This window comes from Cervus elaphus, chromosome 23 (assembly GCF_910594005.1).
Source record: "Cervus elaphus chromosome 23, mCerEla1.1, whole genome shotgun sequence".
In the NCBI taxonomy this organism is placed as follows: Eukaryota; Metazoa; Chordata; class Mammalia; order Artiodactyla; family Cervidae; genus Cervus; species Cervus elaphus.
Genome location: NC_057837.1, coordinates 11,198,686 through 11,217,820, shown reverse-complemented (window position 1 = coordinate 11,217,820; position 19,135 = coordinate 11,198,686). Strand labels below are relative to the sequence as shown.

Below are 19,135 nucleotides of genomic sequence, written 5' to 3'. Positions count from 1 at the left end.
AAGCGGGCCGGCGCGTGGCGGGAGGCCCGGGGAGGGGGGGGGGGGGGGCGTGTGAGCCGGATAAGGGGCTCTGTCAGTGGGACACGCGGGCCGGCGCCTCGGGGCGTTGTGAGCCAGGCCTGCAGCGAAGGGGGCGTGTGAGCCGGAAATTGGGCCCTGGGAGGCGGAAGGGCAGGTGGTCACCATCTGGCCTGAGGAGCACGCAGCTGGCAGTCGATCCCGGGCCCCCTCCGCGTGGGTCCGGCAGGGCGCCCAGAGAATGCCCCGGGGCTCCAGCGGTGGGCTTGGCCGGTGCGTGCGTCCTGCCGCCACCGGGCTGCTTATTGTTTTTAATTTGAAGACAGTGACAATATCCTGATTTTGCTACCCTACACTTTGGGTTCTGAAGTGAGTTTTATCTAAAAATTGCTGCATAATGCCAGGTCAGTCTATAGCCAAATGTTTGTGTCTCTTCCTTCCGTTCTTCTCGGGAGAAGAAGTTTAGAGAGTACAGTTGGTTTACAATGTTGTGTTAGTGTCAGGGGTGCAGCAAAGTGAATCACTTATGTGTATATATGTATATCCGCTCTTTATAAAAACACTTTTCCCATATGGGCTGTTACAGAGTGTTGAGTTCCCTGTGCTATAGAGTTGGTCCTCCTTAGTTATCTATTTTAGAAACAATAGTGTGTAGTGTGGCGTGTGTGAGTCCCAGTCTCCCAACAAGTGTATGTTTCTTTGGTACCTGTGCCTGTGTAAAAGTGCTAGAGAGGATCAGAGAGAAACAGGCTGAATTGTGGTGTCTTACCCCTTGGGCCTTGAAAAGATAGTTCTTGAAACTTGAAAGTATTACTGTGTTTGGATTGTCAAGTTGATCTGCAGGGAACATTTCAAGAGACAGGAAAGCATGGGCCGGGGGTAGTGATAAATATATGGGCTTATGACAACAGCAGTTTGCTTTAGTAATGTTTTAATATGGTCTTCCCTGATCGACTAGTTGGTAAAGAATCCGCCTGCAATGCAGGAGACTACTATAACCACTAGAACATTGAGTCCACATTAATTTTATAATTCAGATTTAATTCATGTCGCCTTGACGATGATTATTTTCAAGTTCCAATTTTCTTATGTTCACATTTAAAATCGCCGTCTGAATTCCTGACTCAAAACTGAATGGAGCAAATATTCAGGTTATAATCATTAACAAAACTATCTTTTTAAATTTGACTTAGATACAAGCAGCATCTGAGGAAATTTGCAGCAGTTCCAAGAGGAGCATATTGCTTCCATAAGACGTCAGATGGAACTCAGAATTAAAGACTTGGGATCTGAACTCTCCAAGAGGAAAACTTTTGAAGATTCTAATAAAGCAGAGTTGGAAAAATATAAGCAACACTACCTAGAGAAACTAAAAGAAAGTCCTTGGAAAAGAAACTAGACAAGTAAGTCAAAACCCAGAATCACAGAAAATATATTCAGTCCATTAATTTGTGTCTGAAGCCTAATTTTTATAGAGCCAGGTTCCTGAAATTAGTAGGAAGTGAAAGCTGACTAGATAATCACTGCTAGAGGGCACCCTAAGAAAAAATGAGTAATAAGATATCCTGGTAAGTTTTCCTACACTAAGTAAAAGCATGCTTGTGAAATCGGGAAACATTCACCCAGGGGTGAAAGGCAGGGTAATTCACAGAGTGGCTGACGCTGGCATGGTGACCTGACTGAGGGGGTGTATGGAGGCTGGAAAGGCAGATCCCACCTGCAGTGCCGAGTCCAGGCTTCCCCGCCTCTGAAAGCAGAGCACTCCTAGGACGCCTTTCATAAGCCCAGAGAGCATACAGCAAAGGAGCAGAGACCTGAGGACACGTTCTGCTAGTCGATGCCCAAAATAAGCATACACAAGGGAAGCACAGGTGCTCCCAGAGAGGGTTCAGGGCTGTGGGACTTGATGCTGAGATGTGGGGTGTGGCTTCCGGGGAAGGAGCTCAGTGGGGCCAGTCTCCCTGCATGGGGAGCGCCATGCCTCTCCCTCTAAAAGGTACACTGAACGCTGTTTAGAGTTTTGGCATTTTAAATGAGACCAAAATTTGTCTTTGGATCTTTATTTATTTATTTATTTTGGACCATCAAAAAGAGCTGCTGACATAGGCCCTTCGTAGAAGTGCAGTAAAGTAAGGTGAACTTTGGAAAAGCAGGGGATACTTTTCATTATTCCTGGGGCTGTTTTAGCTCTCTTCAGTCTCACCCACTGACTTTCTCATCCTTCACTTGGGATTGTGGCTTGAGGTGATTCCTTAGAGCCAAATGCTTCATTTCTCCGAGGTCATGAGTGACACGTATGTACAAGGGTAGTAAGAGGAAGCACTTGAACGTGGCTTTGTGGGAGGTCTGTTTGTTCATCCCTGAACTGTTTCCTGGGGGCAGGCATGTCCCAGAGGCAGCAGGTGTCACTGTGAGCCCACCTCCCTTTCTGATGCCCTTTCTGTCCTCTCGCAGCTGTGACTTGTTACCTGAGGAGCCCAGACACACGTGAGCTTCTTTAGAACAAGGACACATCTGTCACTGTTTCCAGCAGGTCTGCTCTCTGCTTTCAGTGTTCACACAGTGTAATGGGAATTCCATTTATGTGCGGCAACTTACAAAATGCAAGTCACAGAGGGAAACATGAATGAAATCCGTGCTTTCCATCTTCCCCAGGACTAATGAGCGCCTGGCAGAGATCAGCACCAAACTTGAGGTGGAGAAACAGCAGAAGAGATCTTTACTCAGCACTCCTAGCAGCACGCCAGTCCTGGAGCCCTCTTCTGTTGGAAATTTCAATCCTACTTCAGGGTTCAATGCAAATCTTCTTTCAGGAGCAATTGTAGAGTTTTCTACCTCAATTCCACACCGTTCAAATGACAGCGTGGAGACTTACTTGACCGAGGTTAGTTCTTTTTTTTTCACTGGGTTTCAGATTTCTGATATAAATGATCCTTATTTTTAATTTGGTGAACTTCTGAGATGTTTTTTTGAGTTATGCACTGTAAAGCTATAATCAACTGTGATAATCAAGGAGACATTTAATGATTTTTTTGTGGTAGATCTCTCGTTTTTAAGAGATACTTCTTAAATTCTTAAATTTCTTGAAAAGCTGCATTGAAATTCTACTTTAGAAATGAAATCTTATTGTCTAGTAACCGAAAGTGTACTTTCACATGTTTGATTTACTTTCTAATTGATTTCACTTTGGCAGTGGTTCACAATCATTTCCAGGCTCTGCTGCTCCCACCACAGTTTTTCTACCCCTAAGTGGAAATGACTGGCATCTAAACACTAACCACATATGGGTGTTTTTTATTGGAAGGAATCCTAGATAAATCCTTTTTATGAATTAAACAAACTTGTGATACATAATCAAAAGATTAATATCTGGTTTTAGGTTAACATTTTTTGTTTTTTTCTTGTACAAGCGTAGAACTTTAATTGCTATTTTACTTACAGAATTTTGGTTTCAATTTCTAAAACATATCTTGCTGAGCAATTGTAGAATGTTTCTAAGTTTGTAGTTTAAAACTCGGAAATGAAGCTCAGTTTTGTCTCTGTCTTGACATCACCTGGATGAATGATGACTGAGATAGCAATGAAGGGGAGTCTTTAAATTGCAACTAGTTTTCATTGTGAAATCATTGTGATTAAAATGTCCATTTCAGTCAGTGCACAGGGGTTTATGGTTTTTGATGGTGTTTCCATGATGGTGATGCAGAGAAAAGCAGCCCTTGTTAAAGGCAGTCTCAACCTGTTTTCCCATTTGGCTTCTTGCCATCACAGAAGAGCAATCTAAGGTTTCTTCGACAGCACTGGAGCTACGTTGCGTCCTTGAGAGCTATGAACCTGGAGGACGTGCTCTCGCTGCGCAATCACAGCGGGCCTCCAAGCACTTCATCCCAAGTCAGAGACCTGCCCCCGCTGAGGCCTAAGAGGAGGAAGGAAAGGCTTGACCCCTGTCCCAGGGGCGGGCTGCCTACCACAGACCCAAGGTCACGGTGCTGTGCGCACATACATCTTTTCAAAGAAGAGATTGGGAACCAGGCAAGCACTTCTTAGTTCCTTCTCCCAAACTCACCCGTTGGGTAAATCTGGCTTCTTATGAGGAGGGTAGGAGTATAAGTGCTCCCCTTGAAACTTCAGGCTGAGGAAATGAAGTTCAACTGCAACTTCTGACCGGATTTAGATGATAGTTGAGATTACACTCACGCTTTTTGTGTATACCAACTAATGATGAGAGCCTGGATAGAAGTATGCTAAACAGTAAAGAGAGATCTGTTGTGTGTTTTAAATTTTGTCCTCAATAACCCAAAATGTGGATAATTCATTACTGAGTCATTTTAGCAAGCCAGGTTCTATCTAGAGGAAGTGAACATCCTTTTAAGGTTGAATCTCTTCACTTTTGTCCTGGTTGATTCAACTTAAGATTCTCTCCTTCAAGTTCCCTGTCGTCTGTTTAAAAAATATGTATGTTTTCTAAATTAACTATATCGACTGCGACAGATAGGAATTTGATATTGATTTATTCTTGTTCATGCATTTAAAACATATAATTTACTTTGAATGTCATGTCACACAAGTATTATTGACCTGTATAACGAGGTTTTACATGTTCATTTTGTCTATATTATAGCTTAAAATCTATGAGTTTTTTTCTTAATCTGAATAAGTAGCTGTCCTAGGACTCTGGACTCAGTCAGAAGGACATGGCCTTTGTTACTTCTTTTGTAGAATTAGGAATTTTGACTAAATCCATGACTCTCATACCTTACAAAAAGATTCTTTTTTTTCCCCAAAGAAAGGAACCTTTCTTTTAAAAAAGAAAACTCCTGCAGGGAACCGTGTTACATAAAACGTAGACAAGCATAGTGCCTTGTAGCTGAAGAGCAACCAGAGGCCCTGCAGCTGTGACTTCTCTGTTCCCCAACCCTGCAGTGACCCCTGTGGGACCTTCCCCATCTATGGGACATAGTTCAGAAACACACTTAGGAGAGAATCCCTCTGGCTAAACATCTTCAGAATCGAAACTTGCTGGGACACTGTTTCTTGTTTGTAAATTTTGTCACCTTTCTGTCTTTTCCTTAAATGGAAAAGTTTGAAGAAAATCAGAGATGTGTTGTTCTCCTTCTTAACATTCGACTTCAGACTTCTTCCTCCATTTGAACATGATTTGAACGTGGCAGGCGGATTCTTAACCACTAGACACCAGGGAGGTGCACACGTTCATTTAAAACAGTGCCTGAGAACTCCCTGGTGGGCCAGTTATTAGGGATCTGGGCTTTCACTGCCAGGGGCCCTGTTCAGTCCCTCGTTTGGAAATTAAGATCCCACAGTCTGGGAAAAAACAAACAAAAAAACCAACCGGAAACAAAAAAGCAGTGCCTATAGTTGTGTTGGTCATCTTACCTTAGAAGGAAGAGTATTTCCCCCCACAGAATTCAATAAAAGTGGTCTCATTTTGAATGAGAAAAAAAATCTAGCCTAGAAAGATTCCTGAGTTGGTTCTTGGGCAGAAACAAATGAAGAGCAACCTGAAACGCCTCCCTGGTGGCCCCGGGGGAGCTTCGAGGTGCGTCTGACTCCTGTTAGTTCCCCCAGAGCCTGTGTGGCCGGTGCTGCCAGCAGAGCTGCTCCTGGGGCGAGGAGGGCTCTGCCTCTCACACCCACCCCGCGGGCTTGGTCACTTTCCCTCTACTGCTCTTTCTTTATGGACTTCAGACTCGGGTGTGGCAACTCCCCTGGTGGTCCAGTGGTTAAGACACCATGCTCCCACTGCAGGGGGAACTTGTTCCATCCCTGGCTGGTGAACTAAGATGCCAATGCCATGCGTGGTCGGCTAGAAAAAAAAAAAATCGGGTGTGATTTTTTTCGCTCATGTCCTAGCCCCTTTTGATATCACCTAGAATTGTATTCGAGGGCTAGGTGAGTAAAAGGCACATTTGTGAAAATTAACACTGGTTAAAACAGCATAAACAGGTTATCTGGTTTCCTTGATGTGTTTTATCCCGGCCCTCTGTCCTTTTGTGAGCTGTGATGGGAGAGGACACAAACACAGTCAAATGGTATCAGATAAAACAGCAGCACACTCAGCCATCAGATTCCCTCCTGTTTTGTTTTGCTGTTGTTTTTTTTGTCGGTAACACTACACAGCCTGTGGGATCTTAGTTCCCAACCAGGGATTGAAGCTGGGCTCTTGGCTGTGAGAGTGCAGAGGCCTAGCCACTGAGCCACCAGAGAATCCCCAAATCCCCACGTGTTTGATGGGTCAGAGGGAAGCTGATAAGTATTATCAGAGACGCAAAGGAAATCTGAGACTGGATCAAACAAAATGGCCATTTCATTCTGCTCCCAGGTAGTCAAGGTTTTTGTTGTTGTTTTCTAATATGTACTTATTTAGCTTCAGCAGCCTTCCCTGCAACATGCGGGATCTTTAGTTGGGGCATTCGATCTCTTAGCTGCGGCATGTGAGATCTCGTTCCGTGACCAGCAGTGGAGCTGGGTCCCCTGCATTGGGAACTTGGAGTCTTAGCCACTGGACTACCAGGGAAGTCCCTCAACAAGTGTTTTTGAGCACTTATTATGTGCTAGACAATATGTAGCAGCTCAGAAGGTAAAATGAAAGCAATACAATATCTCTGTGAAATGAAAGCTATGCAAGAATATTCTTTCTAGTATTGATCCACATGGCAAAAGTCTGGACACAGCCTTTTCAATTTAAGATTAGTTAAGGTCCATATAGTCAAAGCAGTGGTTTTTCCAGCAGTCATGTAAGGATGTGAGAGTTGGATCATAAAGAAGGCTAAGTGGCAAAGAATTGATGGTTTTGAATTGTGGTGCTGAAGATTTTTGAGGCAAAAGGAGATCGAACCAGTCAACCCTAAAGGAAATCAACCTTGAATAGTCATTGGAAGGACTGATGCTGAAGCTGAAGCTCCAATACTCTGGCCACTGATGGGAAGAGCCAACTCATTGGAAAAGACTCTGATGCTAGGAATGATTCAGGGTAGGGAGGAGAAGGGGACAACAGAGAATGAAATGGTTGGATGGCATCAGCGATATGACATGAACTTTGGAAAACTCTGGGAGATGGTGAGGGACAGGGGAGGCCTGGTGTGTTGCAGTCCATGGGGTCGCAAAAAGTTGGGCATGACTTGTGACTGAACAACAATAAATTAATAGATCCACCTGATGAAATTGATGCATCATCGTAAAAAAGAAGTTTGAGACATTGTTATACTAGCAGTTTAGCAAATTCAAACCCACCTTCCAGTGAGAGCTACTAGAATGGTCAGTCCATACAGCACAAGGAAGAGTAGTCCCCACTCGCCACAAATAGACAAAGCCTGCAGCAACGAAGACCCAACACAGCCAAAAATAAATAGATTTTTTTTTTTTTGAAGAAAAAAGGTGAAAGAATGTCTCCTTGAGAAGGTGAATTCTGCTGAGTTTTGAAGGATATAGAGACCAACACATCCAGTAGACCTTTGTTGAGTATTTACAATGTGTCAGCCATAAGACCACATGCTAGTTGGGGAGCCAGAAGATAAACACACATATAAGTAGTCCACCTTCAGGTCTGATAGTGTATAACCCAGGCAGAGACGTTCCACAGCCAACAGCTGCATTTAGTGCTCAGAGGCCGCAGTAGAAATGTACTCATTCAAGTTCTGTGCCAGGTGTGGGAAGCATGCTTGGAACTAGAGCCCCAGGCCTGCTTCTCTAGCACATACCGGTGACATTTTGACCTACAAGTATCTCCTGCGTTGATTTCTTTCTGTGTGACGTCAGGTGAAGCACAGGCAGAGAAAAGAGTTGGGAAGTGTGCAGCTCACTGAACATCCATTGAAAGCAGCCCTGGGCCCCCAGCATCCCTCCTCAAGTGCCCCTGGGGTCCCTCTGGCTCCGACAGTTGCCACTATCTTGATGAGAACAGCAGAGATTTGTTTGCCTGTTTCTGAACTTCATACAGGTGGATATATATACAGCGCATGCTCAGTGCATGCTCTGGTTCTTTTACTCGGTATCATGTCTGCAGTCTGTATTCAGAGAGTGCAGGTCAGTGTCCATTTATTGTGTCTGTCAGTGTTTTTTGTTTCCCCTGTTGTCGTCTTTCATTGTCTGACTGGATTACAGTTTATTTACCCATTTTCTTTAAGTACTTCTGGATCATTTCCAATATTCTTTTAATAAATTATGTTTTTGCTGAAAAAAGAAAGTGAAATGGAAACATTTCAGACAATCACACTGAAAGAGGTTAGCACCAGCATACTTAAGCAAAACGTAAGTCTCAAAGATCTATTTCAGATAGATGGAAAACTATCCCAGGCAGAAGGTCGGAAATGAAGGAAGAAACGAAAAACAAAGTGGCAAATATTTGAATAATTCTAAATGAACATTGGCTATATAAAACAAAAATATCTTGTACAGAGTTAATATAAATGATAACACAGACACAAATTATCAGACGTGCTTTGTGTAGTCCCTGAAGAGGGTAAAACTTTTAAGCTCCATAAGAAAGCGAGTCTCTAGGGTAAAAAGCATTAGTGAACTGAAGTGGGTCAGCGTTGTATAGTGACAAAAGATTCCATTTGCCAAGAGGATATAAATGTATATTCTGTGACCCAGCAATCCCATTCTTAGGTGCGTATACGCCAGAGAAACTCTTAGGACATATGTGTGAGTGTTCAGAGCTTTTTTTTCCCCCCAGTGTAGGGGCGGGGGATTTAATCAGGAAAGGAACCTTGGTGGAGGACTAGCCTAGGTGCTGGCATGTTCTCTTTCTTAGTGGGTAGTGAAGGCATGGATATTTATGTGCTAATGTTTGTGGTCATCAGACGCCTCTTTTCTGCACTGTTTTCTAACTATCTTATCTAATTCCCTTTTATGGCGTTGTTGATAGTGTTTTTTGGTGAACGGCTTATGATTCACTCTTAATTGGTTAAAAGGTTTTTAAAACCTCAAGTAAATATTTGAAAAAACAAATGTCCTCAGTGCTGAAGGCAACATAAGATCTTCCATCTGAGAAAACCCCAAAGGCCAGTGTACTATGTATATGGCCTGTTGAAAGCAGTGTTGACTGCTTTTCTCAAAATCACAGGTTAACTTCGAGGAATTTAAGGACGGTTTCATGGCTGTGTTGTCATCACAGGCTGGTCTTGCCTCCTCAGATGAAGACAGTGGGCCTTTGGAGTCAGGTAAGAGGCCCTTCTGGTCTTTTTTACATCTCTTTCCGTGATTCTGTGACTTCTGGAATGTGATGTTGTACCTGAACAATGCAGCAGGTCTATGATCCCCAGCCGCATGGACTGGGACCATGGACTGCAGCACTTGGGTTTTTTTCTTCTTTGGCTTCCTTATTTGTGAAATGGTTCTGCAAGGGGAAAACTCTTGTATTTTCGTCTGCACTGCACAAAATCCTCTGAATACCCTGGCACTTCTGGTCACCAGATCTGTGTGGTTTCCCCCGCACCAGGCCATTTTGCAACACCAGCTGGGTGTCCTACAGTTCAACTCCATTCTGACACCATCCCCCTGGACACAGCTTCAGACCCCACAGGCTAAGACAGCAATGCCTTCAGACAACGATCTCAAGTCCAGCTTGTCTCCTTTGCTTCTGACCCACTGCTAAAGATCAGAGGCGCCCACGGCCTCCTCAGGTTCAATTAATTTGCTAGAGCAGCTCAAGGAAACCCATTAATGGATCAGCAGTTTATTGCAAAGGATGTAACTCAGGGTGAGAGGTGCATGGGCTGTGGGAAGAGGCTCAGAGCCCTCATACCCTCTCTGGGCCTCAGTCTTCTCTGGTCTCCCCATGTTCAGCAACCCAGAAGGTCTCTGAATGCTGTCCTTTTGGGGTTTATGGAGGTTTCGTTACAGAGTCATGACTGATCCAGTGATGGGGCATCAGTGATTGAATTCAACATCCAGCCTCTGAGCTCTCTAGATGTCAGGGGTAGGGCTGAAAGTTCCAATCTCTAATCACATCCTTGGTTTCCCTGGTAACCAGCCCTTGTCAAGGTGTGGTTCTCAAAGTCACCTGATCAGCATAAACTTGGGTGTGGTTGCTGTTATCACTTAGGAAATTGGAGGGTTTTAGAAGCTGTGCAAGGAATGGGAGGAAGACCAAATTCATGTTTATTCGAAGTCACAATCTCAGGAATGTCAAGTAATATGTAGTGCGGTCCTTACAGTGTAGGGTGTAGACAAGATAAAGTGGGTGTGGACAGGTGGAAGAATTTGATCATCCAAAGCGCAGTGCAGGTGTAAGGTGCTGGCCAGGCTGGGAGGCTGGTGGAGCAAGCAGGATGCCAGCAGCTGAGGCAGCCCTCCGCCTGTCTTCTATCTCAGACAATAGTGCTCTGTGCTCCTCCAACTTCTCAGACCCTGGTTTCCGGTAGGACCCGTAAAACAAAGGTAATATTTCAAAACAAGTGAAGAGGGGCTTGGATACTTGTCAGGAGGTGGAGGTAGAATTCTGGAGAGAGGCCCGCCTGGAGTTGTGGCCTGTGGGTCCAGTGGGAAGGTGATGGCGGACGTGCTCCTTAGAAGATGGGCCAACTCCTTGGCTGGCAGCGCCTGCCGTGCTCTGGCCGGATGACCCGTCGAGGCTGCATGTGAGGAGTGCTGGGAGGGAGAGTGCAGTGGCCAGCGGGTCCGTTCCTCCCTCACGGTCCGTTCCTCCCCTTGGTCAGGGGCCTTGGTCAGGAGCAGGTGCATGACTGGGGCAGCGGGTGCCATTGGGGGGTTTGGGGCTTTGTACCTTTCATGTAGATTCCAGTGAGCCCCCCCAGCGCCCCCCACCCCTGAAATTCTGTGGCTGATTGTTCCCATTACTCAGGTGAGGTTTTCTAGTCTGGAGCTAGGCCCTTGGGGAAGCACTTGTGGCCTCCCCTGGGGCTGAAATCGGTTGGTGTCCGACCGCCCCCTGCTGGAGCCACATGGGAGCTCTGACCTGCGGGAGAGGAGGCTGATGGGGCAGGAGTCTGATAAGGGGGCGGAGTCAGAACGGGGGTGGAGTCAGAACGGGGGGTGGAGTCTGATAAGGGGGCGGAGTCTGCCCGGGGGAGGAGTCTGACAGGGTAGAGGAGCCTGACCGGGGAGGAGCCTGATACAGTGGTGGAGTCTGACCAGGGGGAGGAGCCTGACGGGGGAGTTGTCTGATAAGGGGTTGGGCGTGACGGGGTCGGGGGTGTGCAGAGGGAGTCTGACTTGGGGAGTAGTCTGACCAGGGGTAGGAGCCAGCTTGTCAGCGGCCGCCCTGGGACCTGAAGGGTCCGGTCATTGGTTGCTTTGTCTCAGGTTTCTCTTCCCTGAGGTGGGAAGAAGGCCACTTGCCTTTCCCGACTTGGGGTGTGATCGTGTGACCCTGGGCGTGAAGGTGCCTGAGAAAGGCCACGCCCATGTCATCGCTCCCTTTTCTGTGCTGGAACTCCTGTGAGTCCTCAACTTGTGTCCTCTTCGTGACTGGTGCTTTTCTCTGCCAACCCCCGTTTTGTTTTGTGTTGTTTTTCTCTTTCAATTTTCAGAGCTTTCCTCAATTACCCAGTCAGTGGGTGGGTCAGTCATAGGCCTGCCTGAGGTGGCTCGGCCAGGGCTGGTGCACAGGGGCGGCCCCTGTTGTGAGAGCCCAGTGAGCCCTGCCCCTGCCCTCCGGGGCTGTGTGCTTCCCATGCGGGCCACCCTCGCGGTCTCCCCCATGGGCTTCATCCCTGCCTCCCCGGCCAATCCACAGCATCCCTCTCTCCGACTTTCTAATCTGCCTGCTGGTCCTTCCCAGCGACTCATGCCACGATTGGAAACATGTGCTTTGATGCTCCAGGAATGTGCGTGGCACCCTGGGGCCAAATGGCTGGGGTTTTGAAGAACATTCTGCTTCTCAGTCGTTCTGCTCCTTCAGTGAAGGCCATCACAGAACACGTAACCAAAAAAGTTGTTTTGTTTTTTGCTTGTTTAATCTTTTGGCCATGCCTCTCAGCATGCTGAGAGCATTCTGGTCCAATGAATAAATATGCACACACAGGAGACACAAGGCTCTGTCATTTTTGAGACTGCATCCAAGTACTGCATTTGGGACTCTTTTGTTGACCATGATGTCTACTCCATTTCTTGTAAGGGATTCCTGCCCACAGTAGTAGATATAATGGTCATCTGAGTTAAATTCACCCATTCCTGTCCATTTTGGTTTGCTGATTCCTAGAATGTCAACATTCACTCTTACCATCTCCTATTTGACCACTTCCAATTTGCCTTGATTCATGGACCTAATGAATTATCCTATGCAATATTGCTCTTTGCAGCATCGGACCTTGCTTCTATTCGGTCACATCCTCACCTGGGTATTGTTTTTGCTTTGGCTCCATCCCTTCATTCTTTCTGGAGTTATTTCTCCATTGATCTCCAGTAGCATATTGGGCACCTACTGACCTGGGGAGTTCCTCTTTCAGTATCCTATCATTTTGCCTTTTCATACTGTTCATGGGGTTCTCAAGGCAAGAATACTGAAGTGTTTGCCATTCCCTTCTCCAGTAGACCACATTCTGTCAGACCTCTCCACCATGACCCGTCTGTCTTGGGAGGCCCCATGTGGCATGGCTTAGTTTTATTGAGTTAGACAAGGCTGTGGTCCATGTGATCAAATTGGCTAGTTTTCTGTGATTATGGTTTCAGTGTGTTGGCCCTCTGATGCCCTCTCACAATACCTATTGTCTTACTTGGGTGTTTTGTACCTTGGACGTGCGGTATCTCTTCATGGCTGCTCCAACAAAGTGCAGCCGCTGCTCCTTACCTTGGACGAGGAGTATCTCCTCATGGCTGCCCCTCCTGACCTTGAACATGGAGTAGCTCGTCTCGGCCCTTCTGTGCCGACGCAGCTGCCGCTCCTTGGACGTGGGGTTTCTCCTCTCCGTCGCCTTCCCTGACCTCGGACTTGAGGTAGCTCCTGTTAGTCAGCAAACACAAGACTGGGAGCTGACTGTGGGTCAGATCATGAACTCCTTATTGCCAAATTCAGACTTAAATTGAAGAAAGTTGGGAAAAGCACTAGACCATTCAGGTATGACCTAAATCATATTTCTTAGGATTATACAGTGGAAGTGAGAAATAGATTTAAGGGACTTGGTCTGATAGACAGAGTGCCTGATGAACTATGGATGGAGGTTCATGACATTGTACAGGAGACAGGGATCAAGACCATCCCCATAGGAAAGAAATGCAAAAAAGCAAAATGGCTGTCTGAGGAGGCCTTACAAATAGCTGTGAAAAGAAGAGAAGTGAAAAGCAAAGGAGAAAAGGAAAGATATTCGCATTTGAATGCGGAGTTCTAAAGAATAGCAAGGAGAGATAAGAAAGCTTTCCTCAGCTATCAATGCAAAGAAATAGAGGAAAACAACAGAATGGAAAAGACTTGAGATCTCTTCAAGAAAATTAGAGATACCAAGGGAACATTTCATGCAAAGATGGATTCGATAAATGGTATGGTCCGAACAGAAGCAGAAGATATTAAGAAGAGGTGGCAAGAATACACAGAAGGACTGTACAAAAAAGATCTTCACGACCCAGATAATCACGATGGTGTGATCTCTCACCTAGAGCCAGACATCCTGGAGTGTGAAGTCAGGTGGGCCTTAGAAAGCATCACTATGAACAAAGCTAGTGGAGGTGATGGAATTCCAGTTGAGCTATTTCAAATCCTGAAAGATGGTGCTGTGAAAGTGCTGCACCCAATATGCGCGCAAATTTGGAAGACTCAGCAGTGGCCACAGGACTGGAAAAGGTCCCCAAGCAAGGCAATGCCAGAGAATGTTCAAACTACTACACAATTGCACTCATCTCACACACTAGTAAAGTAACGCTCAAAATTCTCAAAGCCGGGCTTCAGCAATACGTGAACTGTGAACTTCCAGATGTTCAAACTAGTTTTGGAAAAGGCAGAGGAACCAAAGATCAAGTTGCGAACATCTGCTGGCTCATAGAAAAAGCAAGAGTTCCAGAAAAACATCTATTTCTGCTTTATTGACTATGCCAAAGCCTTTGACTGTGTGGATCACAATCAACTGTGGAAATTCTGAAAGAGACGGGAATAGCAGACCATCTGCCCTGCCTCGTGAGAAACCTATATGCAGGTCAGGAAGCAATAGTTAGAACTGGATATGTACCAACAGACTGGTTCCAGACAGGAAAAGGAGTACGTCAAGGCTGTATATTGTCACCCTGCTTATTTAACGTATATGCAGAGTACATCATGAGAAACGCTGGGCTGGAAGAAGCACAAGCTGGAATGCCGGGAGAAATATCAATAACCTCAGATATGCGGATGACACCACCCTTATGGCAGAAAGTGAAGAGGAACTAAAAAGCCTGTTGATGAAAGTGAAAGAGAAGAATGAAAAAGTTGGCTTAAAGCTCAACATTCAGAAAACTAAGGTAATGGCATCTTGTCCCATCACTTCATGGGAAATAGATGGGGAAACAGTGGAAACAGTGTCAGACTTTATTTTTTTGGGTTCCAAAATCACTGCAGATGGTGACTGCAGCCATGAAATTAAATGACATTCACTGCTTGGAAGGAAAGTTATGACCAACATAGATAGCATATTAAAATCAGAGACATTACTTTGCCAACAGAGGTCCAGCTAGTCAAGGCTATGGCTTTTCCAGTGGTCATGTATGGATGTTGGACTGTGAAGAAAGCTGAGCGCCAAAGAATTGATGGTTTTGAACTGTGGTGTTGGAGTAGACTCTTGAGAGTCCCTTGGACTGCAAGGAGATCCAACCAGTTCATCCTAAAGGCGGTCAGTCCTGGGGGTTTCTTGGAAGGACTGATGCTGAAGCTGAAACTCCAGTACTTCGGCCACCTCATGTGAAGAGTTGACTCTTTGAAAAAGATCCTGATGCTGGGAGGGATTGGGGGCAGGAGGAGGAGGGGATGACAGAGGATGAGATGGTTGGATGGCATCGCCGACTCAATGGACATGAGTTTGAGTAAACTCTGGGAGTTGGTGATGGACAGGGAGGCCTGGCGTGCTGCGATTCATGGGTTCTCAGAGACTTGGACATGGCTGAGCGACTAAAGTGTTGCCTGTCCTGCGGGATCAGAAATGATAGGTTTACATTACACTGTGAGTTTGGATCAGAATGTGCTCTTGAGCCAATGCATGTTCCCTGCTTCTTCCCAGCCTTAGCCACTAGCTGGGAAGAGAAAAACGCTCATTGCTCTTTCCTGGGAGCCAGGCTGAGGCAGGTTGAACATGCGCTCCAGCTGTTCTCCACACCCAGGTTACATTTAATCACAGCGCAGTGTCCGCCGCACAGACACAGGGCAGGAGTCCCCTCACCGTGGGGAAGTGACCACAGCCCGTGACCGCATGCACGCCAACCCGCCCCCTCCCCACCTGTGGGGACAGACCCGTGACTCAGGGTCTTGCGCTCTTTTTCCCTCCAGTGAGGGTCCAGCTCGTGGCCTCACCACGTGACGTTTGTACCCTGGTAATGTCCCTGGCAGCTTTCTCTGAACCTTACCATCTGGCACCCGGGACCTGAAGTGCTGAGGGCTCTCCCCCTTCACTGTAGGCGAGCCGTTTGATTTCATCTCCTCTCGAGTCCGGTGGCAGAGAGGAGAACAGTTCCACAGAGTGAGGGAGCAGAATCTAGGCTGCGGCGAGGAGGAGAGCGTGGGGCTGGGCAGCTCCTTCAGGGTGTTTGGTTCTGGGTTGAGCACCATTCAGGCTGCAGGGGAAGGGGGCAGCATAGTTGAGGGAGAGGGTTTTTTTTTCTTTAATATATTTTGAAGTGAAGGATAATTGCTTTACAGTGTTGTGTTAGTTTCTGCCAAACATCAGCGTGAATCCGTCGCAGGACAGAGGGCTTCTTTGTCTTTAAAGATGGCAGCCATCTTGTTCAAAGCCTCTTGGTCCCTGCTTTTCCTTCTGTCAGACGCTGTTTTCCCAAGCAAGACTAGATACCCTGTTAGCTCAGTTGGTAAAGAATCCACATGCAATGCAGGAGACCCTGGTTTGATTCCTGGGTCAGGAAGATCCACTGGAGAAGGGATCAGCTACCCACTCCAGTATTCTTGGGATTCCTTGGTGCTTAGGAATTCCTTGGTGCTTTCCTCTGGTAAAGAATCTGCGTGCATTGCGAGAGACCTAGGTTCTATCTCTGGATTGGGAAGGTCCCCTGGTGAAGGGAATGGCTACCCACTCCAATATTCTGGCCTAGAGAATTCCATGGACTGTATAATCCATGGCATAGCAAAGAGTCAGATACGACTGAGTGACCATCACTTTCACTTTTCATGCTTTTTATAAATGGCCTTTATTGTATTGAGTAAATTTCTATTTTATTGAAAATTTTTTTACCATAAATGGATTTTGAATTTTGTCAAGTGTTTTTATGCATAGTCTTACTTTTAGTTCTTACTTGAATGTTGGTAGAATTGAGCTTTGAATCCGTTTGATCGTAAACTTTTAACTTTGGGGAGTTTTTTTTTTTTAATTAATATCTGAATCTCCTTATTTATTACTGGAGTTTTGAGTTTTTCTACTTTTGTATTTTTTCTTGTTTTAGTCTTGACAGCATGTATGTTTCTCAGAATTTATCTATTTCTTCTAAGTTTTCCAGTTTGTAATTGTTCATCAATAGTAATAGTCCCTCATGATTATGCTTCTTTACTTCTGAGGTATCTGTTGTAATGTCGCTTTCCTTTCTGTGTTTATTTCAGTTTCCTCTCATTTCCTCTTACCTTAGGTAGGCTTTATTGATAATATTTGTTTCTTTCAAAAAATGCACTTCCAGTTCTTGCACGTGCACCCTGGGCATTCTGGCACACAGGCAATGTGTTTAGAGGTGAACACATTGCTTAGCAACGTGTTGCTTAGCAACGATCATTCTGGGATGTAAGATTCTAAACCGTTGAGCTTCCCAGCTGGGAGGTTGTGGCGGGCCGGCTCTGGCTTACCTCTAGTGCTCCTGTTGGGTTTAGGGGCCTGTGAAGAGCCGAGGGGGAGGTGAGGTGTGTTTGGAGTCTGTAGGCTCTGTGATGAAGAAGACTTTTGGCTTCAGGAGTAAGAAGGGCAGCTCGCCCTTCGGCTCCTCCATCAGCCCGGGGAGAGACGGCAGTCATAGAATCAACTTCCAGCCCGGGTACCGCATCCGAGACAAGGACCTCGGAAAGATCCACAGAGCTGCCAGCGTAGGCAACGTAGCTAAAGTGCAGCAGGTCCTGTTGCTCGGGAAGAGTGGCCTGAATGACAAGGACAAGATGAACAGGTAAGCAGGGAGGAAGGGCCTGGCAGGGGTCCCTCCTGTGAGTCTCCCCTCCAAGGCTGTTGGACACCTTCCTGGGATCCAGCGCCCCACAGACTTGATAGGCTGCAAAAGCCTTAGCTGGTTTCGGACCCGCTTATAATTCCCCTTATAGAGCACTTTACTGGCCGTTTTAAAGTTATTTAACTGAATGTCAGTAATCACAGAACTTAAATAAAACATGAATAGCAGGCACAGGCGCCCAGGCGGGGCTCAAGCCGGTCGTGTGGGCCCACCCTCGCCGGCATCTCCCCTTTAAGTGAACGCGAGGGCGGCTCGCTGAGACCCACGGAAGAGTTCAGTGGGTCTCCCGGTTAACTGGCCTGGGGGAGCCCCTAAGGCCGCAGTCGGGAGAGGCGGGGCGAGGGGCGGTATCAGAGAGGAGGGACGGGATGGGGAGGCCAGAGGGAACCTGAGTTGCAACTGAGAGGCGGGCCTGATGGTGAGGGCGGGGCTGTTTGTCAAGGGGGCGTGGTCAGTCCGGAGGCGGGGTTAGGGGTTGGAGCGTGACCAGATAGAGGACAGTGGCTGGAGAGGAGCGGCCACGGAGGGGAAAGAGGTGTGGCTAGAGTGTATAGGTGGAGGCGCGCAAGGGACCCATAGTCTATGGACGGGCTTGAATTATGGGGAGGGGCTTTAACAACGGCAGAAGAGCGGTGGAATTGAGGATGGGGTCCCGAAGAAAGGGTCCTGTGTGAAGGGGTGGGGGTGGGCCTGGCCTCCTTGAAGGCTTGATAATGTGTGACTGTCCTATTGTGTACTCTGTGACCCCCAAGCCCTGCATAACGCCCATTGGAGAGGGAATCTAGTGAAGAGCGGCAGTGTGTGGGTAATGAGGGGTGGACTGGCAGATGTGGTATGCCTGGTATTTACTGTAAATGGTGCTGACCTGGCCCTGGCCCAGCAGTGCACTGTGGGATCCACATCCAGGCTTCCCAGAAGAGACAGTGAAAGACCTCAGTTTCACAACCCATCCAGGAATGCACTCTGCTGTGTGTCTCTAAGGGAGAACTGTGCCCTCTCTGGGCCCATTTCCCTACGGTAAAGTGGGTAACATGGGTATATGGAAGGAATCTCTGATTGTGAACTGAGACCTGAAGCAACAGAGATGTGAGGGAATGCTGCAATGGGCAGTGTCTTGAGGCTGGTACAGACTGGCATTGAGCCCAGAACTGAGCCCAGGACTTGGAGAAGGGAAAGCAAATTTGCCCAGATGCTCCACAGCAGCGGCCCCAGGACTAAAGCGCTGGTCAGAACATGGTGAGAAGGGGTAGGAAGAGTTGTGGTAAAGGCAACAGGGAAAAGCATGACCATCACCACCATCCTTAGGCCCTGGGCCAAGTATTTTATGTGTGGTGTCTCATTTCATACTCCACACAGCTTGGGCAGTGACAGAGTAGGACACAAAGGTCCAGAGAAGTGAAGTGACTGCCTAATTCTACACAGCCAGTTCAGTGATGGGGCCTCGGCCTCGGGGGTGTCACCTTAGAGCCCATAAGCTGTCCTGTAGGCAGTGACCTCTATCCATGTTACCCTGTGCCTGCTACCCCTCAGCCTCAGCTTGGCTGCTATAAAAGGAGACCCACTGTGTGCTTGGCATCCAGTAGGATGCAGTCAGTGCTACTGCTCTGTCTCCATGACAGTGAAAGCCACTCACATTCAAGGAGGCTAGGTACCAGGCCCCGGGCAAATGACACAAGTATGAGTCCTCAGCAGCCTCAGAGATGGAGACCATTGCCCCATTTCAACAATGGCGAAACTGAGGGTTTGAAAGTTCAGGTCGTCTGTTCAAGGTTGAAAGGCTGAAGTGGTAGGACTGGGATGTAAGCCC

General features: G+C 46.9%; 3 protein-coding genes across 6 annotated transcripts in view; 2 read left to right on the top strand and 1 right to left on the bottom strand.

The window, feature by feature from the left end:
- The window catches only part of LOC122682172 (ninein-like protein), a 336,725-nt gene that overhangs the window by 195,024 nt on the left and 122,566 nt on the right, over window positions 1–19,135 (bottom strand). The window lies entirely within an intron of this gene.
- Window positions 1–19,135, top strand: part of LOC122682159 (ankyrin repeat domain-containing protein 26-like) — a 208,672-nt gene that overhangs the window by 157,272 nt on the left and 32,265 nt on the right. The window lies entirely within an intron of this gene.
- LOC122682174 lies at window positions 219–11,372 on the top strand. Its single transcript, XM_043885018.1, has 6 exons — window positions 219–422; window positions 1,212–1,421; window positions 2,571–2,902; window positions 3,787–4,047; window positions 9,101–9,197; window positions 11,302–11,372. The coding sequence occupies exons 3-6, from the start codon at window positions 2,645–2,647 to the stop codon at window positions 11,364–11,366; spliced, it is 681 nt and encodes a 226-aa protein (XP_043740953.1). The 5' UTR covers window positions 219–422; window positions 1,212–1,421; window positions 2,571–2,644; the 3' UTR covers window positions 11,367–11,372.